This window comes from Trichosurus vulpecula, chromosome 5 (assembly GCF_011100635.1).
Source record: "Trichosurus vulpecula isolate mTriVul1 chromosome 5, mTriVul1.pri, whole genome shotgun sequence".
NCBI lineage: Eukaryota > Metazoa > Chordata > Mammalia > Diprotodontia > Phalangeridae > Trichosurus > Trichosurus vulpecula.
In genome coordinates, this window is record NC_050577.1 from 37,466,598 (window position 1) to 37,492,148 (window position 25,551).

General features: G+C 42.9%; 1 protein-coding gene across 7 annotated transcripts in view; it reads left to right on the top strand.

The window, feature by feature from the left end:
• Positions 1-24,061, top strand: part of TBC1D5 (TBC1 domain family member 5) — a 635,464-nt gene extending 611,403 nt beyond the window's left edge. For all 7 annotated transcript variants that reach the window (XM_036758387.1, XM_036758382.1, XM_036758384.1 and 4 more), the window contains 3 exons: positions 11,527-11,606; positions 12,591-12,773; positions 20,118-24,061. In XM_036758387.1, the coding sequence (XP_036614282.1) occupies positions 11,527-11,606; positions 12,591-12,773; positions 20,118-20,420 (566 nt within the window). In that variant the 3' untranslated portion in view covers positions 20,421-24,061. The remainder of the gene's footprint in view (positions 1-11,526; positions 11,607-12,590; positions 12,774-20,117) is intronic.
• Positions 24,062-25,551: the final 1,490 nt, after the last annotated feature.

Genomic DNA, 25,551 nt, shown 5'->3' on the forward strand with positions numbered 1-25,551 from the left:
AGTGTTACTATGGCCAAATCACTTCAAATCCTGGGTCTTCCATTTGTTATTTGTTTAAAAGAGGGCGGGGGGGTTGGGGAGGGTTCTGTGTCACTGAGTTTGGGGAAGAAAATGCTTTACAAATCTTGATTCATTAATCTTTTATTAGGCCTCTTTGGCATCCATTAGACTATGAGCTCCTGGAGAACAGGGGAGAGTTTTGCTTGTTTGTTTTTATCTTTCTTTGTATCTCCACCCTTAGCATAGTGCCTGGTACCTTGTGGTTCAGTCATTGAAATTGTCTGACTCTTCATGGCCCATTTGGGGTTTTCTTGGCAAAGATACTGCAGTGGTTAGCTGTTTTCTTCTCCAGCTCATTTTACAGATGAGGAAACTGAGGCAAACTGTGCCCAGGGTCACCCAGCTAGTGAGTGTTGGAGGCCAAATTTGAGCTCAGGACGATGAGTCTTCTTGACTCTCTTAAGAAACAAGCACAATAAGGCTCTAAGACAACTCCAAATGGCTCATGATGGAAAATGCCATCCATATCCGGAAAAAGAATGATGGAGTCTAAATGTAGATCAAAGCAGACTATTAGCTCTTTTTTTTCCTTTTCTCAGGTATCTCCCATTGGTTCTAATTCTTCTTTACAACATGACTAATGTGAAAACATTCAATGTGAGTGTATATGTAGAGCCTGTATCAGATTGCGTGCATCTTGGGGTGAGAGGAGGGGAGGAGGGGGAGAAAATTTTGAACTCAAAATCTTATGGAAGTGAATAATGAAAACTAAAAATTAATTATTTTTTTTAAAAAAAGAAACAAGCACAATTATAATGCAAACTATTTCACACCAAATTCATTTAGGGTTATAAGCCAAAGTGCCTTGTTTGGTAAAGAGGAAATTTCGTTACTTTCAGACAGGGTGACCAAGTGAGATTTTATGGAGGAAGTTGGGCCTTAGGGAATCAGCCAAAATTCAGCAAATGAGAAAAAGGGGGACATTCCAGGTATTGGGAACAGCACGAGCAAAGACATAGGGCAGGCAGAGTTGGGATGTGTTTTCAGGAGGCAGAGTGTCCATGTGATGGGAACTTGGCATTTATGGTGAATGACATAAGGCTGGAAAGTTAAGGCAGAACTAGACTGTCAACAGCCTTGAATGCCCTGAGCTTACCTTTAGATGTTTGGTTCCCTTTCTGCTGCCTCCTCTATGTGCTGAATTCAAGTTCTACCTTTGGCACATAATGGCTGAGTGACCCTGGGCCAGTCACTTAGTCAATCAATGTTCTAGGCAGAGAAGGAGCCAGCTTGCATGAGTAGAGGTTGTCCTCACCAGGAGCTCCCTATGCCAATGAAATCACAAGTCCGGTTCCTGTGTCTATCCCCGTCCCTTCACCAATGCACACCTAGAGTGCTTGCAAGATGAGGCCATTTTCTTGGCCTCAGTATTAATACATCTATGTCAGCTTCACATCAGGCAACACCAAGGGTGGCTGAATGTAGGAGGATGCATAAGAAATGACAGAAATGGTCCCTACCCACAAGGACTTAAGCATGTTACCAAAACCACTCTCTTCTTTAGTATCTAACCCAGTAAGCAAGCCAGCATCATAACAGAAGGGCACATGCTCCTAGACACCTAAAGGCCCAGTGGCCAGAAGCTTCTTATTCATGAGAAGAATTCAGAGTTCTTAACTGTGCCTGACCACGTAGAATCTAAGTAGATGAATGTGTTTCTTAGATATATACGAAGCTTGGAGCAGCTAGGTGGCGCAGTGAATAGAGCACCGTCCCTGGAGTCAGTAGGACCTGAATTCAAATCCGGTCTCAGACACTTGACACACTTACTAGTTGTGTGACCTTGGGCAAGTCACTTAACCCCAATTGCACTGTCTTCTCCCCTCCAAAAAAAAAAAGATATATATATGAAGCTAATTCAGCTGTAAAACTCGACTGCTAATTGACATTAAAACTACGTTGGATCCTAAAATCAATGGAGGTTGGAATAACCTGAGTCTTACCCCCTCAAGCTAGGGGGAAGGGAGATGGAGATGGAGAAGGAGGAAGGAAGGAAACAAACATTTATTAAGTACCTGCTGTTTGTCTGCCACTGTGCTAAGCACATTACAAATAGTATTTCCTAGATCTTAACAAAAGGATGGGGTATTTACCCAAATGATGTAATTAAAGTAGGCCCAGCTAATACTTTAACTTTCTTGCCTACTAGAATCTAAGAGTGGCAGAGTCTCAGTCCGCTTCCTATTTTTTAGACCTTAGCCATGTGCATGACTTTATTTCCAAAGATGCATGTTTTAGCAAAGGCTTGTCTGGCTGTGTGGTTAATTACTGGTGGCTAGGAAGCCTTTTAAGCTTTAAAATTAATCCAGAGACTCCTTTTCTGAGTGATTACCAAATAGTAGCTATGAGGAATACACTGGAATTTTTTAGCTCGTTTACTGATAGAAATCATTCTTCTATAGGACATTTTCACAGTCAGTACTGTAGATCTGCCTGTAAATAGATCAGAAGAAGAATAGATATTTGTTGAGCACTTACCATGTGCCAGGCCTTGTGCTCGGTGCTGAGGGGGTTACAAAAGTGAGTAAAACCCACAGTCCCCGAGCTCACAGAGCTTATGAGATGGCAAGGGGAGAAGACAAAGTCACAAATGACAAGGCAGAACATAAGCACCGCAGTGAAGCAGTGACAAGGTCCAGTGGGGATGCAGAGGAGCCTTGTAGAGGAGACCCTTGAACACACTAAGCAGTCTGTCTTCAGTAGCAACGTGTTTCTTTATCCACTCAGGAATTCCATCTCCTCCTAATTCCTTGGCCCTGGTGATTAGTCTGGGATCATGGTGGCTTTGGTCCTAGTTGCCCTTTCCTTGTTCTTACCCCTAGTCTTTCCAGGTTCATGGGGATTCGTTGTCTTCCCTAATGCTGAGTTAAAACTCTAGTCCTTAAGTCCGCTTGGAGGCACAGGACTTCTGTTTGACATGGCAGATCTCTTTATCTTTTGCTAAGCACCTTGGGAACTCCACTTGGAGTTCCTGGAGTGTCCAGGAGCTGCTCAAGAATTAGTGGAAAGAACAGGGTAGAAAATCAGAAGGCCTGAGTCCACCTACTTGTGACCTGGAGTGAATCTCTTCCTTTCACTCTTCCTCAGGCTTCTCATCCTCAAATGAGTTGGGCAAGAGCCAGATTAATCCAGTAAGCAAGATTTCTGAGGCGTCTGCTGGGGACTGAAAGCACAAAGACCATCTGAGGTGATCCTTTCAAGCTCTGTGCCCCCCAGTCCTGAATCTGAGACCTGACCCTTAATGTAACTGAGAAAGCCGTTAAAAGTCTCTCCCTGTTCACATCAGTGACTCGTTAAACATTTCTCGAGTGCATATTGTATGCATAGCATTTTACTGTATTGGAGGGAGTAGTAGCAGTAGTAATAATGACAGTGGCCAGCACTGTGCTAAGAACAGCCTTGGGAGGTGTCACCCCTGTTTTACAGATGAGGAAACTGAGGCAAGTAGCAGTTAAGTGACTTGCCAAAGGTCATGGTGCAGGCTAGATTTGAATTCAGGACTCCCTGACTCCAGGCCTTGGAATATCACAGAAAGTAGAGCATTTAAGACTTAAAGAAACAGTCTTTCCCCTGAAAGGACTCCGCCGTAGTTGGGGATAGACAACATAAGCAAATGTGAAAGAAATTTGGGAACCTGAAAAAAGGGGTTGGTATAATGCAAACTACATGTTATATATAAACAGAATTAAAGAGTGGTTAGTAAAGTGGTCCTCCTTGGAGGAAGTCTATTTTTGAACTGGATTCTGAGGGAAAGGCAGATCATGGATTGACAGGTGAGAAAGGACGGGGCCTGAAGGGACAGAATGTGTACATGTGATGGGAGTATTTGGGGCCATGAATAGATTAATTATAATTTCCTCAAGGGCAGGGACTATGCCTCAGATTTCCTTGTATTGAGTTGCTAGTGCCTAGCAGAGTAGTCTCCCTATTAATTGGGGCGCTTTCAGTTGTGGTAATTAGGAATAACTACGGGATTATCTTTCTCTTCTTTTTCTGCCAGCCGTTTTTTATTTGGTGAAGACAGTGATCTTCCATGCACTTATCCACAGAGGAAGTAAGGTCTTAAGAAACTGAAAAATTACTTTGTGTCAAAGCTTTCATCACACTTAGACTTACAGGTCTATTTTTGTGGCATTGACATTTCATTTAAAACAGTCCTGTCACTACACTTATTACACAGATGGGTTCCCTTGCAAAATTCCCTACAGAAGGAGTTAGTCCTTTTATTTTTTTACTTTCATGCTACATTGACTTTATAAACTTATGCCCATACATTAATCTTTGGAGGCTCTGTGATTTCACTGGTGTGGGGGTCCCCACCACCGCCACACAGTGTTGTCTTTAAGAGTTGTTATGGCTGGAAAATTCATCTCCCTGCAGCCAACCAAGTGATGGGTCTCTCTAGACTTAGCTTGGCTAATCCTCTGATGACAGTCATATTTGAAGTTTTACCAGCTCAGTAGTACCTTTGAGACTTTTTGCCCTGCACAAGCATGGCCTTTGAGAATTCACTGCACTATAACGGCATCAGAATAAGACCAAATAAGACAATAAACATAAAACACCAGAATATCCAAAGCGTCTAGATAATTTATTCTACCTTCTATTCACATAGATAGAACATTTTTAAGCATTAGGCATTTTATATCTTAATTCACCATGTATAGCAATAAAGAATTGGCTTTATGGTGTTTACTCATATATTTCAAGTTTCTTCCTCAAGTGTTTTAAGATATGAAGGTTTAACATGGAACTTCCCTGAAAAGTTCTATGTAAATCTAATTTTTATAAATGAAATCTTGTTTGTACTAGGGGAACTAGCAATTTATGGAGTATCTGTGGTGAATCTTTTTAAATCCTTTTCCAAAGTAACTAAATCCCCTAGGTAATCTTTTTTTGAGTTCAAATTTCTTATTTTTCACATCTTCAAACAAGGATATCCCACTTAGTCAAACCAAGCCGCTAATAACAAGGTTGTGGTTTCGGTTCCTGCTTAGGCCAATAAACTTGGTTCTGTGCTGTTGTCATAGACCACATCATTAACCTTGGTCTACCACCTTGCAAATGGGGCTAATCGTGTATATAATGGAGGGTGGGGGGGAGTTGAATCCGCAAGAGATTGTGAGTGGATTACCAAAAATTCATTCCCATTCAGGGCAATACAACTCAAAGCACATGTTTAACAGGTGGCTCTGTGTGCAGAGGATGGCACTGTCGTTTTGTCATTAAAGCAAGACATGACCATATACTAGAGATGCTAGAGTTTTGCTCTAGCAAATCCAGCATTGTGTGAGATTCAATGTTAGATGCATCTATCTTAGCTCCATCAAAGAGAGGTACTAGAAAAATATAATGTGCTGTCCAGCAGTCCTAAAAGATGATGTTACAATGAGATCTTATTCGTTTCCTTGCTCTTATCCCCGAACCAGAATCACAGAAAGAGAATCATGAATGTGTCTGTAGTACCACCTTCCCCACCCTGCATAGCCACATCCTTGGCCTTCCCCAGCCGCCCCACTTCCATTCTGTGGGTACTTGTGTCAAGAGCAGCTGAAGAGACCCCACAAAACAAGAATGCCAAAATGAACTTGTTCCCAAGGGTGGGATTTTGACAGACTTAAAATAGACATAGATACTAAAATCATTCATTTGTGCATTCACCAGGAACACTCTGCAAAGCTCTATCTCTACTTGAATTCTAACAGACATGAGGTGCCTGCCCTTGAGAACAGACGAGATGTATAGACAGGCAAAACTGACATGTTTGGACATTAAAAATAGAAATATTTATTTGCGTCTTTCCAGTGAAAAAGGCGCACTCTGTTCTTTTTTCTTCTTCTCAGTATCCCCTCTTCACTCTAGCTTGGCTCTGAAAAGGACTAAGTTTAAAACAGTGCTTTTAATTTCTACCCATGTGTTCTTGAAGGGAGGAAGAAATCCTAGGGCATAATTGTGTTCTTGTGTTTTCATGATAATTATTACAGAGAACTGAAGAAGATATTGGTGGGGTTCAGTTTAAAAATCACTGCAGTAAAAAAAAAATCGTTTTCTTTTTTGAAGTCACAATGTTCTGATCCTCTTCATTATCCTACATTTGGATGTGTCTTGTTGACTTCATTTTGTGTGTGTGTGTGTGTGTGTGTGTGTGTGTGTGTGTGTGTGTGTTTTATTGAAAGAACAAATTGTTACAGGCTTTTAGTGAAACCAAAAACATTCACCCTCTAATTATATCTATTATTCCATCCCTGTTTCTACCAGCTTGCTCTCTTGTATTGGAGTCTGCTTTCTATTAGCTTAACACAGCAGTCAAGGATTCGGCATAAATAAAAACTGTACCCTGTTTCTCCCCATTTACATTCACTCCTGTAGAACATAAAAGGCCCAATCAGCAGGGTTTGTCCCTGTAGAGAGAGGCAGGGGCTGGCTTTGCCTTTCTAGTAAGTCATCAGCCTGCCAATAAGCAGGCTGTGGGGGTCTCTGCCCCACCCTCACTGGGATTATGGTTTGAAAATCCTCAGAACAACCAGGTTTTGAAGTGCAGATGCCAAGAGGGCTGCAGAGGGCTGAGTTGCCATACCAACAACCTTGTATTACTCCAGGTGCATGGATGTGCTTAATACAATTTTGTGATGGTGAATAATCTACTTTAGCTGGCCTAAGAATACTGTCTACACTGTGCAGTGTGTATTCTGGATACCTGGTAAAGTGTAACTGATGTTTATCCTCCCCCAGGAGAGTTTAACATAGGCTTCTTGATGGTAGGAATTCATTTTATCTGACCTTCACACTCCCCCCTGCTCCCAGCAGAGTGCCCTCTCTATACTGTGGGCATTCGATACATATCGATTGATTGGATATTTTGGTAGAGTGGGTGTAACCCTGCAGGCACTCTACCCCTGCTCCTCCTTCCCCACCTCCAGATGCTGAGTCAGTCAGTGTGATAGTCAGTGTCCAGAGGGCCACCACATAGATCCAGTGGGATCTACCAGAGTGCTGCACAAAGCCAACGAGAAATCCTGTTAAAAGATGTGACAGCCGAGAATGGTAGTTTGTCTTCTGTGCTCCAAAACCAGTTTCAATGAAGCAGAATTACAGTTTCTCAAACCAGACACTTGTGCTGGTGTCGGGACCCTTCCCTTCTCTGGGCAGAGGAAAGGAAGGGGGCAGAGGTATGAAAATCACCCGTCACCCTGTGTTTGGCAAAACTCAGGGTCAGTGTTTTGAGAGCAATGCTGTGGTGGCGTCAAAAGTCAGTGAAGTTTATGACCAGATTTTTTTTATTTCATTTGTTTTCTAAAATTTTCTAAAAATCTAATTAGAGGCAGCTTCCCTCTCCCCTCCTCAAGCTTACACACACATGCACGTGTACACGCACACACACGCACACACATACACACACCCTGCAGTTGTTTGCTTTGGGAATTTCCACAGTTGGAGGTATTTTCCTGGTAGTATTATGTAGATACTGGGAGATGGCCACTCAAAAATACCTGGGAATTAGAGCTCTTAGAGGTCTTTCAATGTATTTGTCATTGGTTTTACTGTCCAGGCCCCTAGTGGTTGCAGAAGAAACTATACAAGCTATAGTCCCTAGAAAAGCTCGGTGCTACACTGAGCCCCTAACACGACAGGGAGAAGAGGTGAAGGTGCAAAGGTCATCATCCTAAAGCAGTAATTAGTTAAATTATACCAACAAGCTTCTACCTCACCAGAACTTCCAGAGCAGCCAGAGAAATGATGGCTGTCTCATCACAAGAGGAAAATATTTCCAAGAACTGTCTTAGCCCAAAGTGCTCAGGGAAGAAATATGGGTTGACTAAGTGTGTCACACATCACCCACCAATAACCATCTGATAACTAAAACATGAAAAGAATTGACACAAATCCATAATACCAAGACCCACTCCCCAACAGCTAAGTGACCACATGAAAGCAGGCTCCAAATCAGAGTCCCACCCCCTCCCCAAAAAGGCAAATTAAAACTACTCTGCAATTTCACCTCATACCACAAACATTGGTGAAGATGACAGAAAATGGCAACAATGTTGAAAGAGTTTTCTGAAGATAGGTACATGAGTGCACCGTTGGTGGTTCTGTAAAGCCACACTGTGAATTATGCTTTAGAAAAAGGGTTGAACTGGAAAACCACTTGACCAAAATCTGACCCAACTGTCCAGGGGAACAGCAACTTGACCTCTCAGAGCTTCTCCAAGTAGGGGCCAAGGAGCCCGAGGGGTCCCCAAGGTCCCTTCAGGGGTTCCGAGAGGTCAAAACTATTTTCATAATAGTAGTAAAACATTACTTGCCTATTGAAGTACCTTCCATTTTCTAACTGCATGTCTGTGTGAGTCTGGATTTTATCCATGTAGTTCAGTAACAACAACGTATCACAACAGACTGAATGCAGAAGCAGATAGGAGAATCCAGCTGTCTTCTATTAAATCAGACATTAAAAAGATTTGAAAAAAAGTAAAATGGTCCCACATGACTCACTAAAATTTTTAAATAGTAATTTTTCTTAAAAATATTGTTTTCATGAATTAATAGTCTATGAATTTATCAGTTAATTTCTAACGCACATCGATAGATATGACACATACACGTTCTTTTGTATATAAAGGGCCCCTCGTCTCTTTAATGCTCTTCCTTCTAGGTTTCCATTACACCACTCTCTCCTGGTTCTTCTCCTCCCTGTCTGATCATGGCTTCTCAGTCTCTTTTGCTGGATCTAACCATATGTGTCCCACAAGGCTCTGTCCCAGGCCCTCTTCTCCTGTTATATTACTTCTCTTGATGACATCTCATCAGCTCCCATGGATTCATCTCTAAGCTGATGATTCTCAGATCTACTTATCCAGCCCTAACCTTTCTGCTGACCTCCATTCTCATATCTCCATGTGCCTATTGGACATCTCAGATTGGATTATCTTAAACTCAACATGTCAAAAACTGGACTCATTATCTCCCCCTTCCCTCTAGTCCTCGCCTCTTCCCAACTTCCCCATTACTATCAAGAGCATCAACATCCTCCCACAGTCTCCCAGGCTCAAAAGCTGGGTTTCATTCTTGACTCCCTAGTCTCACACACTGCATCCAGATTGTTGCCAAGACCTGCCAACTTTACCTTCATAGCATCTCCTGATACACCCCCTTCCCTCCTCTGACACTGCCCCCACTCTAGTGCAGGCTTTCATCACCTCACGCCTGGACTATTCTAGTAGCCTGCTAGAGTGGGTAGCAGGTCTGCCTGCCTCATGTCTGCCCTCATTCCCACCCATCTTCCACTCCAGTGTACAAGTGATCTAGGGGTCTGACCATGTCATTCCCTACTCCTCAGTAAATGCCAACGGCTCCCAAACATCCCCAGGATCCAATATAAAACCCTCTGGTGTTCAGAGCCCTTAATAACTCCTCCACACACATCTTTCCAGTCTTCTTACACCTCGTACCTCTCCGCACCATATAGTCTGTGATTTAGGGGCACAGGCCTCCTTGCTACTCTTCACATACAACAGACCATCTCCCAATATGACATTTTCATTGATGGCCCCTCATGCCCAGCATGCTCTCCTTCATCCCCACCTCCTGGCTTCCCTAGCTAGGTCCCAGTTAAGTTCCACCTTCTACATGGATTCTTTCCCAGTCCCCCTTAATTCTAGCACCTCCCTCGATGGATTATCTCCAGTTTATTCTGTCTCTAGTTCCCCAGTTAAACTCTGAGTTCCTTGAGAGCAGGGACTCTTTGGCTTTCCTTTGTATTTCCGGCCCTTAGCACAGAGCCTGGCACCTAGTGAGCATTTAATAAATGCTTACTAACTGACTGAGATCAGAAAATTTGAGAATCACTAAGGCTACGTTGGAGAGAAGGTGCTGCCCTGCATAGGTAGAGGGGGCTTCTCCCCCACATACTCCTACTCCCAGTGAAATTGTCTTCCCGACTAAGTTATCATATACCTCTGAACTCAATGCGGGCCCACTGATGACTCCAGCCATTTGCAGCATCCACAGTAGCTTACTTTAGTAAGTGACCTTCTCCTCCCTCTCACTGTTCTCTCCTCCGCCAGGGCCAACGGCCATCTGCCTACTCCTCCTCCTGTGTGATTCTTGTCCACTTCCCTTCATAAACCCTCCAGCATCTTTGTACCAGGGCCTCCCTTGGTCTGTTCTCCTCACTCTGAAATGACTTTTAATCAGCCTACATTTCAGCCACGTCCATTAAAATACAGGCCCTTTCAGTTTTGTGCAGCGTGCTACTTGTCACGTCTAGCACCTTCCGACTCCTCCTAAAGATAGTATTCACCACATACAGGCATCAAATTTCTAAATAATGAATGAAAGGTCTGTGGCCACTTTGGTCCTTAGTCCAGCGCCACAGTCTGCAGCATATTTTCCACAGTTGTCCCTATGCCTGCATTGAGTTTGAAGTATATATTGGCTTAGTTTGGAAGCACGTGTTAGTTCTTTATAGAGTTTCTGTATTTACTCACCGTCTGCAAAAAAGCTCCCACTCTCTTGATGGTGATTCTTTTACAAAGAAGTCTTCATCAAGCATGCTGCGAGTCATGATGCGCAAGTGTCCGCTGGAATGGGGTTTATCATTGCTCTTAGGGGCATGATGAATCCTCTCCTCAAATGTCTTTATTTGCCTCTCCAGGGAGAAGCCTGGAGTCCTTGCATTCAGTTGCCACTTTTTTGTGTATCCTGGCTTAATTTATACTGAGAACAGTAACAGTATTGCCCCCACTGACACTGTTAAGTAGGGAGTACACCTCTTCAGTGTGCGAAATGGCGATCATCACGCAGGGGTCAGCACTTTCCCTAAGAGGTCATTGCCATAGACTCCTAAGTTGATACTCCCCACTTAGTCACACAGACACTGAATTTGGAGTTGGAACACCAGGGTTCAAATCCCAGCTCTCATGTTTACTCCTTGTGCGACCTTGGAGCAGTCACTTAACTTGTCTGGGCTTCAGTTCCCTCACAAGCATTTATTAATTCCCCAGTATGCGCCTGGCTCTCCCCTCTTAGAACACAATAACAAAATCTGTAAACCCTCCCCTCATTATTAGTGTTGGAAAATCCTCCTATGATGCTGTATCACAGCCAGGGCAATACTGTGTAATAAAAAGAATGTGAGATTCAGAGTCCGAGGCCCCACGTTTGGACCCCAGTTCTTCTCTTGGCCAGCGATATGACCACTTAACTTCTCATGTATAAAATGATGGGGTTGGACCAGATGTTCTCCTTCATATAGTCCATACTTCTCTCCCCTTTAACAAAGCCCAGTCAGACTGGGCCAGATTGCTTTCAGGAGAGCTGATGAGAACACTTTTCAAGCCGTAGCATATTATTAAACTTTTGTGAAGCTTAATAAAAACTCTTGAGTGTGTCTGAGCTTAGGATGAAGGTAGTAACACGTTTCATTTAAATATCAATTACAGAATTTCAATTTTTTTTGTCTTTCAGGAAATATTCAAGATGTCATATTACAAGAAAATTTGGAGAAAGAAGATGAAATACTGGTGTCCTTAGCAGGATTAAAGCAGGTACAAGTTTTTAAATGAAATCATCCCTATTTTCTTTTTTTTTTTTTGAGGGGGAGAAAGCAAGGCAATTGGGGTTAAGTGACTTGCCCAAGGTCACACAGCTAGTAAGTGTGTTGAGTGTCTAAGGCCAGATTTGAACTCGGGTCCTCCTGACTCCAGGGCTGGTGCTGTACTCACTGCGCCACCTAGCTGCCCCTAATCATCCCTATTTTCATGTCCACAGTGTACATTTTGTGCCGACTTTGGAGACTCTCAGCATGGATGGCAACATGGTTGCTCATTCGTTTCACCATCCCACTGAAGCACATCCTGTTTCCTCTCCAGCCCACTGCCCTCTGGTTGCTATATCTTATCCTGCCAAGACCTGGCTCCTCCCCCAGCTGTTAGGCCTGATACTCGGCACCTCTTCTCCCCATGCCCACCTCCACTGCCACCTGGCCCCTCCCCCACACTTAGTGCCCCCTCATCAGCAGATATTTCTTGCAGGCACGTTTTCATAATGCTAGTTTCTATTCACTTGCTTGGTCTGTTCACCCAGTATTTGACTCTTTCAAAATGAATGCCAACATGATATATTTCACCTAAATTTAAATGAGCCCAGAGGCATTGATATATGCCAGGTGTCTATAAAAAAATCTGAGACAGGACATAAATGTCCACTGATCACCCTCAGGTCTCATCCCAGGGGCTCCAAGGCCTCCAGAGTGTGTGGCATCGACGTATGTCCAAAACAGTGGAACCTCCTGCTTGAAGATGACTCCAGTGCGATGAAGGCCAGCTATGGCTAGCCCTGGGAGGCTTTGCCCTCATGACCCTCTGACAGGAACATTGACTTCCTTGGCCATATCCGGGGCAGCCTTTAAGAAGAAAACTGCTCATTAACAAGTCTGGTTTAAATGTGCTAGAGATGGAACTGTTGTTTTTAAAACACACAAAAAAGCCTCATCCAATGTTTTCATTTCTTTTCCTCTTGTTCAACGGTAGATCAAAGATATCCTCAAAGGTTCTCTCCGCTTCAATCAGAGCCAGCTGGAAGCTGAGGAGAATGAGCAGATCACCATAGCAGATGACCATTACTGTTCCAGCAGTCAGAACCAAGCCTCAACTGACGGGGAAGGTATCCCCAGCACCTCAGCTTGGAAGCAGCACTTCCAGGCACCCCATCAGGTACAGAAGCTCCAGTGAAATGGGTGTGGGTGGGCGGCACTCATTTCACTCAAGTACATGGACGACAAAAATGTAACTCGAATAGTTCTGCAATCATTACATAGTGGTTTCTGCTGTTGAATTGGGTTGAGTATATAAACATAATTGCCTAAAATGACATCTAAAACAACCTGTTTTTCAAAATGTAAAATATCCAATCAGTGTTCTGCAAAGCCAATGTGTTATTTATTATTTCCTTTTTATCCTGTGTTATTCATATATATATATATATATATATATATATATATATATATATATATATATATACACACACACACACACACACACATATATACATATATATATATTTCTCTACATGTTTTCTTCCCCATTAGATTCGAAGTTCCCTGAGGGCAGGGACTGTCTTTTGTCTCTTTTTTTTATCCTCAGCACTTAGCATAGGGCCTAGTATGTAGTAAGTTTTATTGTTTATTGATTGCCTGATGCCCCGATTATATCAATGGGCCCTGCCTTTTTCTAGCCTGCAGGAACCATTGGTTGCCCACACCCATACTCATGTGCCCAGATGATACATTAAAAGATTACACCACGATACAGATACATAGTAACCAAAGTGATTCACACTGGAACAGACTTCTCATTCTCCCATTTTGCCAAGCTTTGTTCCATAGGAAACATTTGTCAAGGTCTTTCTTTCTCTCCCATGACTCTATGTCTGTAGTGCTGTCAAAGGCACAGATATTTGAAAAGGATGATTCTGTAGCTTTACTGCTCCCCTGGAAGCATTAGATCTCTTAGTTAGGAGTTCTTAACCTGGGATCTAGAAGCTTGTAGAGAGATAGTGAGACAGTTGTGTTTTAATATATTGGTTTCCCACGTGTTATATTCTAAAATGTTAAACCGCCTCACAGTGAAACACCACAGGGCAGCCCTTCACCTCCATCACAAAGGGCTTCATTGCTGAAATGTCACTAACTCATCTTAACATTGAAGATGGTACCATCTCTGACAATCTAAGCTACAGAGTAGGTGCCAGTCTACAATAGGGAAGCACATTCCTCATGGGTAATTCCTACACTGATGAAATCTCAGAGCCAGAGAGGAAGAAATTGAAAACAATAAAACCTTTCCACTGCATTTCATTATTTTAAGAAACAAATTTATCAATGCTGTTTCTATCACAGATAAATACTCCAAGAGCTTGTTACCCTTTAGCTTATGGTTAAGATGTTGGCAAGATGTTTAAGAAAAGAAATGTTGTCTAAAGCAGGAGTTCTTAACATGGGGGTCCAGGCCTAGATTTCATGGGGTCTTTGAACTTGGATGGAAAAAAATTACATCTTTATTGCAACATAATTTGTTTCCATTGTATCCTTTGGGTCTTATTTATGCATTTAAAAACATCCTTCTGAGAAGGGGTCCCTAGGCTTCATTGCCCACAGAGGCCACAACACGTACAAAAGAGGTTAAAAAACCCCTGGTTGGATCATCTTTCCTCTTAACTAACAATGGCCCTGGTGACATACAGAAATCCACCGGTAACTCCATTTCTGTGTACATTTCATTATCCAGAAATGAGCTGGGATCCAGGTTCTGTCGGTTACTATGTTGCTTTTGGCAAATCGCTTGCCTATCTTCACCTCTCTTTTCCTCTGTAAAATGAAAGTTCTCCATGAGTTTTCTGGGGCTTTTCTAAGTCAAAAATCAGGGATTCTGTGCCACCTTATAAGTCCAACTGAAAAGATCGTGTAACTAAACAACATAGGAATTTACAATATATTTGATGATGCCACAAAGTTAATAAAATATACTCATTATATCTTGTGTCAGCTTTAGTTGAGGGGTTCTTAACCTTCTTCGTTATGTGTTGTGGCCTCCGTGGGCAGTCAGTCTGGTGAAGCCTAGGGACCCTTCTCAGAAGTGTATAAAATAAGACCCAACACAAAGGAAACAAATTATGTTGCAATAAGGATGTAATTTTTTTTTCCATCCAGGTTCAAAGACCCCATGAAATCTAGGCATGGACCATGTTAAGAACTCCTGCTTTAGACAACATTTCTTTTCTCAAACATATTGCCAACATCTTAACCAGCTAAAGGGTAATAGGTTCTTGGAGTGTTTATCTGTGATAGAAACAGCATTGATAAATTTGTTTCTTAAAATAATGAAATGCAGTGGAAAGGTTTTATTGTTTTCAATTTCTTCCTCTCTGGCTCTGAGATTTCGTCAGTGTAGGAATTACCTATGAGGAATGTGCTTCCCTATTGTAGACTGGCACTTACTCTGCAGCTTAGATTGTCAGAGATGGTACCATTTTCAATGTTAGGATGAGTTAGTGATATTTCAGCAATGAAGCCCTTTGTGATGGAGGTGAAGGGCTGCTCTGTGATGTTTTACTGTGAGATAGCTTCCAAGGTCCAGAGGACAAGTCTGAGTTTTACCCAGACTATCAGAAACCTGCCCTGAATTTATCTCAGGTTATTGGTCTTTAAATTTGGAAAGACAAAGTAAGAAAGATAAGTTCTTTTTGCCCTTCAAAATAGTCATCCTGGTTATATGGCTCAGCAGGACCATAGTCAAGTTATCTTGAACTCTGTTGGCTTATGTCTGACTTTGCAGCAGAGCAGGTTACTGGGCATCTGCACGGGGCCCGCTGGACCTGGGCTCTGGCTGCCCCGATTTCCTCTGTGGTGAAGGAATACGACTTCATTAGGAATCTTAGCTGGGGACAAGCACTGAATTTTCACTCTTCTTATGTAGGCATCACATACTGTTTTATAATAATAATGATGATGATAACAGCCAGCTTTTATAGAGCACTTAAAGCTTTGCAAAGCACTTTACAAACATCCATCCATTTGATCCTCACAGCAAGCCTGGGAGGTAGGTGCCGTTATTATCTGTTTTACAGATGAGGAAACTGAAGCAGACAGGATTAAGGGACCTGTGCAGGGTCCTACAATTAGTCACAGTCTGAGGTCTGATTGGAACTCAGGTCTGCCTGATTCTACCCATTTCACCCTCTGGCTGCCTCTATCGAGGCACATCATTTATTACAATATTATAATCTTTTTCCTATCTGTCATGTTTCTCCCCGAGGGCAGGAAGTTTATCTTTAAACTTTGTACAAAATGGCACTCTGCACACCATAAACAATAAATGTTGATTGAATCTAGCATTCTTATGTTAAAGAGAAGTTTGTGTTGTCTTTCTGACACTGGGTACCTTTACACATCTCGAATGGTTCAGGTCTGATACCATCTAGAGATAAGGACCTTAACGTGTTGGCTTTTTGAGGCTGTAGTCGCCGAATCCCATAATCTCACAATTTAAAAGGACTTCAGAGCCCTAACCTGACATGGATCTTCTTGGCCATGTGGGGCAGACCCAAGTTCCAGTCCTGCCCCGGCCCTTACCAGCTGCGTGGCCCTGAGCCAAACTCTTCAGCCTTAGCTTCCTCAGTGGTGAGATGAGGATAACAATAGCATGTCCTTCCCAGGGGTGTTGTGCTTTGCAAACCTTAAAGCCCTCTGTAAAGGCAAGTTGTCCTTATTCCAGCCAAAGGAACAGCCTTTCTTTAGTCAAAAGTAAAGGAATTCGGCTGCTGACATGGATCTCTTCAGGTAGCCGTTCATCTGGGGAGGCTGCTTCCCAGCAGCCCTCCAGCATATTCATGCACCATCCAAGAAGCCCCTGGGTGGTACCAGCGGCCCCTCCACATGGCTGCTGTTTATCCTGAAGTCAGTCAAAGGACAAGCCAGGCTGGGCTTCCCATGGGCCCTGGGCTTAGCGCAGCAAATAGAGAGAAGAAGCACCAAGAGTCTCCCATCTCCAAGAGCTCACAATGTAAGGGGGTGGGAATGGCCAAGGTACCTAAGGAGTAGATGGAAGGCAGGCTTAGAAGGAAGGGCCCCGGCAGCAGACAGGGCTGGGAAAAGCCTGGTGCTGGCTTTAAGAAGCTGGGGGACCCTTCGGACATCTAGTATTTAAAATCTGCAGCCTTCATTCGTTCATTCTTGGCAGCTTTCCTAGTGTGGTCTAGAGTCAAACTTTGTTCACGGATGTCGGTTTCTTTGAGTTTTAAAAAAAATGAAATGTAAAATACAAGCGACCTCAGTCAGACCACTCTCCTACCAATCCTTTCTGGCAAAAGAGGCTTTATATTTGAAAGATCATAGATTAAAGCCAGAAGGGATCTTAGGGGTCACCTGATCCCACTCCCTTGTTTTACAGATGAGGAAACCGAGGCCCAAAGGAAAGGTAACAGACAATTCTCCTTCCAAGAGTCAGTTTTAAAAAGACATGTTTTACAATTCTTCCCTGGGTCCCTTTAACAGAGTCAGCGTGTCACCATGGATGGAGAGCCAGCGTTCTATAGAAAGCCAGGAAGGACTGAGTGCAAGGCTCGGCCTTCACACCTCCTGGCTGTGTATAACTCAGGGCACAACATTCCATCCCACAAGTGATCTGGCCAACTCTCTTAGGGTTCTAAGTTTCAGAGAACCTGCCTGCCTGCATTGGTAAAGGGACCTTCCGCAACCAGGAGTTACCTGTACCAAAGAAATCACATGTCTTATCCATTTGATCCCTTTAAAATATCAAATCATTAAAAAAAAAATAGAAACATCATTGTGGTTTCTAGTTTTAGGGAAGTGACATATGTAGGTCAGTTCCTTTTTGAAAAATAATTACAGATGAGGTCTCTAAGAAGTTAATTAGACCTTCCTTTTCAATAGCTTAGATCTTTGTTAGATGGTTTTCCAGCAAAATCTCTCTCCGTTATTTTTTCCCTCTTGTGGAATAACACAGGCATATAAGGATAACTCTATGTCTGTTGATTCTTAGGGAGTTTTATTTAGTTATTAATGATATTCCTAGTTCTGTTAATGTTAAGAATGTTAATGAATGTGGATAGTTCTCATTCTACCTTTTCATAAAGGCCCAAACTATGAGTTTATGTCCTTCTAAATTCAGTATAATAATACTAGCTGGCACTCTGATCTCCCTTTAAGGTCTATGTGTGATCTCATCTGAACCCCAAAACAGAGAGGCATGGGGAGGTCATTGGGGGGGTTTGGTTTAAATGTGTGATTTCATTATTGTAGAGAAATCTTATCTGGAAACGTGTGCCTCCATTGGACATCAGCGGCTCATCTGTAACTTCTAATCTTTGGTTGCCTTGGAGACTGAGGGATTCGGGGATTTGCCCATGGTCACATGGTCAGGAAGTGTTAGAAACAGCACTTGAACCCAGGTTCCTGTCCCTGAGGCCTATCCCTTATCTGCTATACCACACTGACTCTTGAGGTAGATGCTTTATGCCCACTTTACAGATGATGAAACTGAGGTACAGAAAGAAGCTATTTACCCCAAGACACGAGTAGCAGAGTTTAGATTCACCCTGACCCCATGTCCATCCAATTTTCTTTCCGCCACACCATGGATCCTCTCAGGACACACAAAGGCTACTCCTTTCAGTGGATTCTGTAAATGTGGGTTTTTAATTTAATTTTAATTAAAAATTGCTAATGTGGGTTTAAATTTATTTTATTTTTGAAGTCTCAAGTATTGGTCAGTTATTCCATCAAGTCTAATCATAATGATTACCTAATCAATCAGCATCTATTTATTGAGTTTCTGCTTCATAATAAGGATAACGGGGATTAAGAGATCTGCATGCGGGGCAGGTCCAGCTGCTCGACTTTGGGTAAGATCTGCACCTTCCGAGAATTCTAGATTTGAAGATGAAAGGGCCACTAAGGCTGTTTGATCCAAGCTCCTCATTTTACAGGTGAGGAAACTAAGCCTTGGGTTAAACGAGTGCAGCAGTTAGTCCTGAGTTTAACCCTTTGTAAGCAGAATTGCCAAGGCCTTGATCCTTTACAGGTAGTTGCTAATTAATTGACTTAGAAACTGGATGCATAAAGGTGCTGCTAATACTGTTATCCAGATGCTAAATGGAGCTGCTTGAGTCTTGTTGACTCATCACTTGAGTAACCATTTACCAGCTACCAGTAAGCAGCTAATTGTCATCAGAGAAAAAAATGTTCTGAAAAGCCATCTGGTATCAGGTATAGAGCTGTTTACACTAAAACCTGCTTTTTTAATACATACATATATACATACGTGTATATATGTATTTGGAAGTTATTCAGTTGCAGCAACAGATTGGAAAAACACAGTTCCCTTCAGTGTTATTTCTGGGAAACTGAAATAGAAAAAGAAACCTATTTAGGGCCTGAAACTGGTGATAATCAACCTTTTCAGATAGTCCAGAGACACATAATCTATAGCCTGAGTCTTTTGGGATGACATTAAAGACCTTATTTCTACTGTTTATTCTGTTCCAGGAACAGAGGTAGCCAGAATCTTTAAGACTAAATAAGAAAAGTGCTTGAGCCTCTGACTAATTAAATGTAAGAAGGGCACAGGTGCTGCTGTCTAATGGGGAGAGGTCTAATTCAGAAGTTGGGAGTTAAAGTCTCCTCAGTAAAACCTTGATTTTAAATTACCTTTTAGTAAAGCCTGGGTCAGTTCACTACCTCATCCTTTGCACCAGTTTCTGCAATGGTAAAGTGGCCATGTTCCATGGGGTGGTGTCATGGGTGGTCTTGCTCTAGCTAACCATCCAAGGCATCCCTGGTGTATGACTATATGATGGTGTGCCTGTAGAAGGAAGGCTCCGGGAGGCACCGTGCCCCCAGGTGGAAGTTACAAGAATATGAGAAAGATTCTTGTTTTCACTCCTTGACGTAGATTGTCATTCTGATACGTCTGCCGCAGTGTGAAAGGGCAGTGGGAAGCACCAGAGAGATGTGACATTATAATCTCAGTTCTGTCACCTGCTGCCTCAGTGACCTTGGCCTCACATTCTTCTGTATGAAAAAGAGAGATTAGAGTGACTAGAAAGTACCTTCCGACTTGAAGTTTTATGAACGAGGAGGTGAAAAGTTGTTAGTGATGCCATGTTCTATGACCCGCTAACCTATAGAAGATCTGTATGCGCTGATGTGCCCATGCACGTACACAGACAGAAACGTGCACATCCATACACTCACAGAGTTGTGCATCAGATTACAATAGAGCCTCCTCAAATATTGTCCATGGAATCCAGGTAGGAGGACCATGTCACAAGCCTGTCTGTTATCGGGGGTTCTGAGCCTTTCTGAGTAGGGAGGGTCACATACACAGAGAAAGGGAGAGATCGGCAGTAAAATCCAACAGGAGGCTTCTAAAATGCGGCATTCAGGAAGCCTCGGATCAAGACAACATAGGGACTCCCAAGATGCCCTTTCTCTGTGTCTTCTCTTGTGTAACTCTGATCCTTGTAATTTGGTTTCACAGACCCCCTCTGGTTTGCCTGGGAGTTCCGACAGCAAGAGTTCAGATGACTATATCCTGGTTTCTAAAGAAGAGGAGGAAGGCAGTGGGAACAGAGCTTCTGGCCGGTCTCAGTCTCTCCGAGCACACAAGGGTGTGTCTGGGAAGACTGAGGCACTTTCTCGGTCATCCCTGGTGTTCTCTGATCCCCTGATGGGCATGACTTCAGTGTCCCCCAGTAACCTGAGCTCCAGCCCCGATGAGGATGACAGCAGTAACAACAGCAAGGATTCTGATTTTACCATTGTGAGCCCTTTGGACATCTAAGTGTTCAGCACCCAGAGCCTCTCTTACCTGCGATGTTCACAGCCTTGGCGTTTTCATCCTTGGGATTCCAGGGGGCAAAAGCTTCACAGAACTTATTTAACATCAACAGGCTCTAAAGCCTAAGTAGTCATTCAGGGCATAAATTGGGTGATAACAATACATTGGAACACTGCCAAGAGAATAAAACTAAGTGAACGTGGCCCTAAAATAGGCCTGATTATGTACACCAGTATCTAGATAGGCTTGTCTTAGCCCTTCCCACTGGAATCAGGCCTAGCACATGCTTCAAGTTAGTGCTGAGCCGAGCCAGCATCACCCACCCTAGGAAAAAGACAAAACTACAATTAAAGTCACTTCCCTGTGCCTCATCCTGCCAGATTAGGAAGGGGGCAGATGATCCTTACATTATATTTGGAAGGAAGACTAGGACTTAGACTCTCCCCCATAGAGATTGTCAAGGCCCGGGAAGGCTGATTGACATCAGGGAAGCTTCTTCTCCTGAAATCTGTGTCCCCGGTTAAGTTAGAGTACTTCTTTCTAAGAGGCCCACATCAGTGATCAAAATAAAATGAGCAGGGCAAAGGGTAGGTTTAATAGGAAGAATTAGAACTAGTTTAGGTGAAGTCTGTCTTCAGACTTAATAGAAAAATGCTTGTGGTTACTAGGCTTAGAACTAAATTATCAAAATCATGTTTTGGTGTGTTACAGAGCCAGATTTCTCAGTTGATTTGGATAAGACATTTCCAAGCTGTGGGGGTAATCAATGCAAGACCCCTTTGGCCATTATCATTCCCTATACCCCAGTTTTGATCGCAGTTGTATTATACCTTGAAAGTATATCATAAAGAAAGTAGGGTCATTTGAAGCTGTTTTGAAAGTAACAAGAAAACTCCTATTCTTTAAGTTGGAGGTTATATGTTTGCTGTGATGCTTCATTAATGAAGGAAAGCATACCTCTTTCAAAACAATCCAGAAGCATAAAACATGAGCTTAAAATCGTGCTTTTCTGGATTCATTAGTTTCCATGCCTTGTCATAGAGAAAAGGGTGAAGAGAAGAGCTAGGCCAACATACCATCTAAAATCTGACTCCTCCCCACTTTTCTCTCCTTGGTCACTGCCCCTGCCCCCAATGTCCATGACCGTCCCTGCTCCCAATGTCCACATCTGCCCCAAAGGAGAGGGGAGGGAGACAGAGATGCTGCAGGGCAGCCAGGGATTTGTGATGTACATTCCACATATTAGGCCATGGTAGACAGCCTCACAGATGGCTAGTGTCTTTGCTGGGCATCTGTCCTTCTGAGTTGGGATAATTTGCTCTTTCAGTAGTTAAATCTTAGACCTAGTGATTTCCAAGCAATCAAAGATTAAGTACTCATTCTTTTCATCAAAGTCTTGGATACTTATGAATTACCATAACTTGGAAAATAGATGATGTTAGAAAATGGAGTTATATATTAGCAGTCTAACTCTTAAAAGGGAAGAAGAGATTTGAAAAATGGCTACCCTAATTTTAATGAAGTCAGCACTTAGGTATAGATTAAACTAGACCCACATCAGCTCCTTCACCAAGAGCAGCATTTGTCAGAGGACCAGGCTGCTAAGCCAATGGTCTGTGAGTGCTTTGAATGGGAGTGAGCTTGAGAAGGTTTTCTGGAAGCAATATTCATCTGTTGGGTTCATGGGCTCGTGAAGATAGGAGGAAGAACTGAGGTACAAAGGTGTGGACAGAAGCACTTTATAGCCCACTGCTACTCACCATGTAGATAAATTGGACGATGACCCGATGTCCTCCTTGATAAAGGAGGTGATGGCAATTCAGTGATGTCAGACCATAATGGAGAAGATCTGATTTGTTCCATAATTCGTTTTTAACCTCTAGTAGGAAAAATCATCTGTAACATTTAGTGCTAAGCTGTTTAATAGTTCTCTTTTTGCTGAGATAACAGCATTGTTCTCATTCCAGCATTGCTTGGCAGATGTGTTGATTAAGTGTTGTGGTTATCACCTCTTAATTATAAATGGCTCTCTCAGCACCGCTGCAAGGGTAAGACACAGAAAGGATCTTGCCAAACTGCTGCCTTTAAAAGCCTCCTCAGTGTTTGCCTGACTCCTGTCCTCTAGCAGTATAACCTTAGAGCATTTGTCCCCCTCTGTTTGTATACTGACTCTGGTGATGGACTTGAAATTGTCTTAGCTCTTGGAGTGGTTCACCTTGGCAGTCCACAGTTAGGTGGCATTGAATCGTCCGGGCTGGACCCCGGGGTGCAACAGAAAAATGACCAGGTTGCTGGTGTCCTCATATGCTCATCCATTCAAGACACTGTCCTGAAATTGTGCCTTGTGAGCCGTAGTAGTCATACCCAGGTCTTACTTGCTTAACTTGGCACAGCCAAATGAGAGACTGCTTGGCATTAGGCTGGCAGATGATTCTGTCAGTGTCTTTCCTGAGCTCAGCCACATGACATTTAGGTGGGCCATGTTGGGGCAGGTCAGTACCAGGCTATTTGGTTTTGAATTGTTGCTGGAAATTACTCCAGGGTTTAGCCTGGCTATTAAGGGGCAGCTTCCTGGTCATCTCCAGGATTTGGGGGTCGTGGGGTGTTTTTTGTTTGTGTGAAGTATCCGTTTCTTTGGACCTTTAAAGCCTTAACCCTTCCAGCTAAAAGACTTGTTTATTCTCCATCCCAAAGTGTTCTCTGTCTTGCCTCTAAGGAAGGAGGTATTCTGGGGTAAGCAGGGCACAAGCAGTGCCATCCCAGACACCCACAGGTCAGGAGGGCTCTTTTCAGTTAATGTCACTTCCCCATTTAGGGAGTGATCAGCTTTTCTCATCCCTTTCCTTTGTTTCAACACTGTTCATGTCTTAATTAGTCTCCGTGCCATGAAATAAGATAATGGAGTCAGTCTTTTTTGTTATCTTATCAGATGCTTCTGTTTAATCAAACATTCTCTTTTTTTTAATCCTGAAAATATGAAACTTTTTTGTTGGGGTTTGGTTTTGGTTTCTGGTTTTTTGGGGGGGTGGGTCGTCTAGAATCAGTGAAACTCTGTTAGTTTAACGCTACCTACCATGGCTTGATTTTTAAAGTTAAAGCACATTTTATATGCGTAAGATTTAAGTCAATCCTGTTAGCTTTATATTTTTCCTTTTTATTGTGTCCTCATGCATCTCAAATATATTCTATCACATGATCAGACTGGAACTTTAGTGCAGACTCACCTCCCTGCAGTAATTCTCAGAGCTACAGATTGGACAGAGAAACCAGAGTCGTTGTCTGGACTTGGTTCTGTGATGCCAAGGAAGAATTTGACACTTTAAAATGTACTGAATTCTTCTTCCAAAGATGACCTCCTCCTAATAAAGTCCAATGGCAGCCATACTCTCATAGGAAATAATATGCATTGTGTAGTATTTCAATGTGAATGAGTGAATGTGAGACTTGAAACAGACGTGGGCCTCCCCGTGTTTACTGTCCGTACCGTGTGACTGGGTCCCATCTCGCATGAAACATCAGCGCCAGAGAAGCATGCTGCGGAAAGCTGCTCTGGCCATGTCTTGATTGGGGTGAGTGTGTAGGAGTTTCCTAGATGGAGGAATGTCTAGCCTGCTTTATTAAAGAAACAGCTAACAAACACCAAACCTTGTGTCTGTGCTTTTTTATTTCCAAATGTCACCAACAAATCTGGCTCCTTTTCTTTTTCTTTTTTAGCAAAAGGATTTGTGCCCAGAAGGTGTCACATTATAGTACAGGAGAACGGAGTAGGCCAAGCTACCAGTGCTGTAAACCACCAGCAAAGCTATAACTACCAGTTTCTGAGCTAGGGAAAGTTGGGAGGATGGTCAACTTGCCAGGGGTATGTTGTCTGGGGATAGATACTACCATTGGAGTGGGGAGGATGGAGAAGGAAGAACCACGAAATGAACATTAATGCCATTTAAACATCCTACTCTGCTCCAAAACCCTAATCACCATGCCCAGTTATAGTTCCAGCGGCCAGTTTCAAACTCTGGTTCCCATTGTCTGCGCACAACCCAAGTGGTGATATCTGACTTCTGCCAGTAGCCTTTCCAATTAAAGAGATGGGGACAAATAGGAAGAGATAAACCAAGGCTCACAGAGGGCAAAATTGGCCATCGTTACTTCCATGGCATTATCTCTTGATAAAGTTAATGTCAACAGGCTCAAAACCACGTTGATTTAGCAATCCTTTATATTCTGCACCCAAATGGCATAAATTATATCATTTCTAAAACACTGCTCACAGCTGTAAGTTTACAAAACAATCCCTAGGTTTTTGACTCCACCTCTTACATCATAAATTATTAATATTGATTCAATAAATGATTCATTAATAGAATCTCAGCGTTGGAAGGGAGGTTCCCAGGGGTTCTCTGGTACAATCCACACCTGATGGCAGGAATCCAGTCTACGGTCTGGCGAGTGGCCATCTCACTTTCTGTTTGAAGGCCTGTCATAACAAGGAGCCTCAACTTCCTAAGGCAGCCTACTCCTCTTCTGGACATTGCTAATTATTTTAATAGGTTTTCCTTCTGTTGAGTAAGATTGAATTCTCTGTAACATCCACCAGATTTTTTCCTCCAAGAAAGAATGTGCTTCCAAACAATAGCCCTTCTCATATTTAAAGATGGCTGTTAGGCCCCTTCAGGTCTTCTCTTCTGCAAGATCACCTCCCCTAGTTTCCTGTATGAGTTCCTGGAGTGCATGGTTCCAAGACCCCTCGATGTTCTGGTCAGCCTTTTCTAAATGTGCTCCAGCTCTAGAAGAGAGTTTGAGAGACCTCAGAGGCCTTCTAGGCTAGGCCCCCTCCTTTTAGAGACAGGGCCCAGAGAAATCACATGACAGGCAGCAAGTGGCTTATGTAACATTTAAACGGGTTCTCTGACTAAATCCAGTGCTCTTCCTCTTGGCATCTGGTTCCTTCTAAAATGTGATGCCCCAAAGCAAATAATGTAGTCCAAGCAGGGCAGAGAAGAAAAGGACTATCATTTCCCTCATTCTGGATACCATACTTCTCTCAGTGTAGCCTGAGACTAGATTAACGTTCATGGCTACCACATCACTGTTTAAGGTCCACTAAAACCCCCAGGTCTTCTTGATATAAACTGTC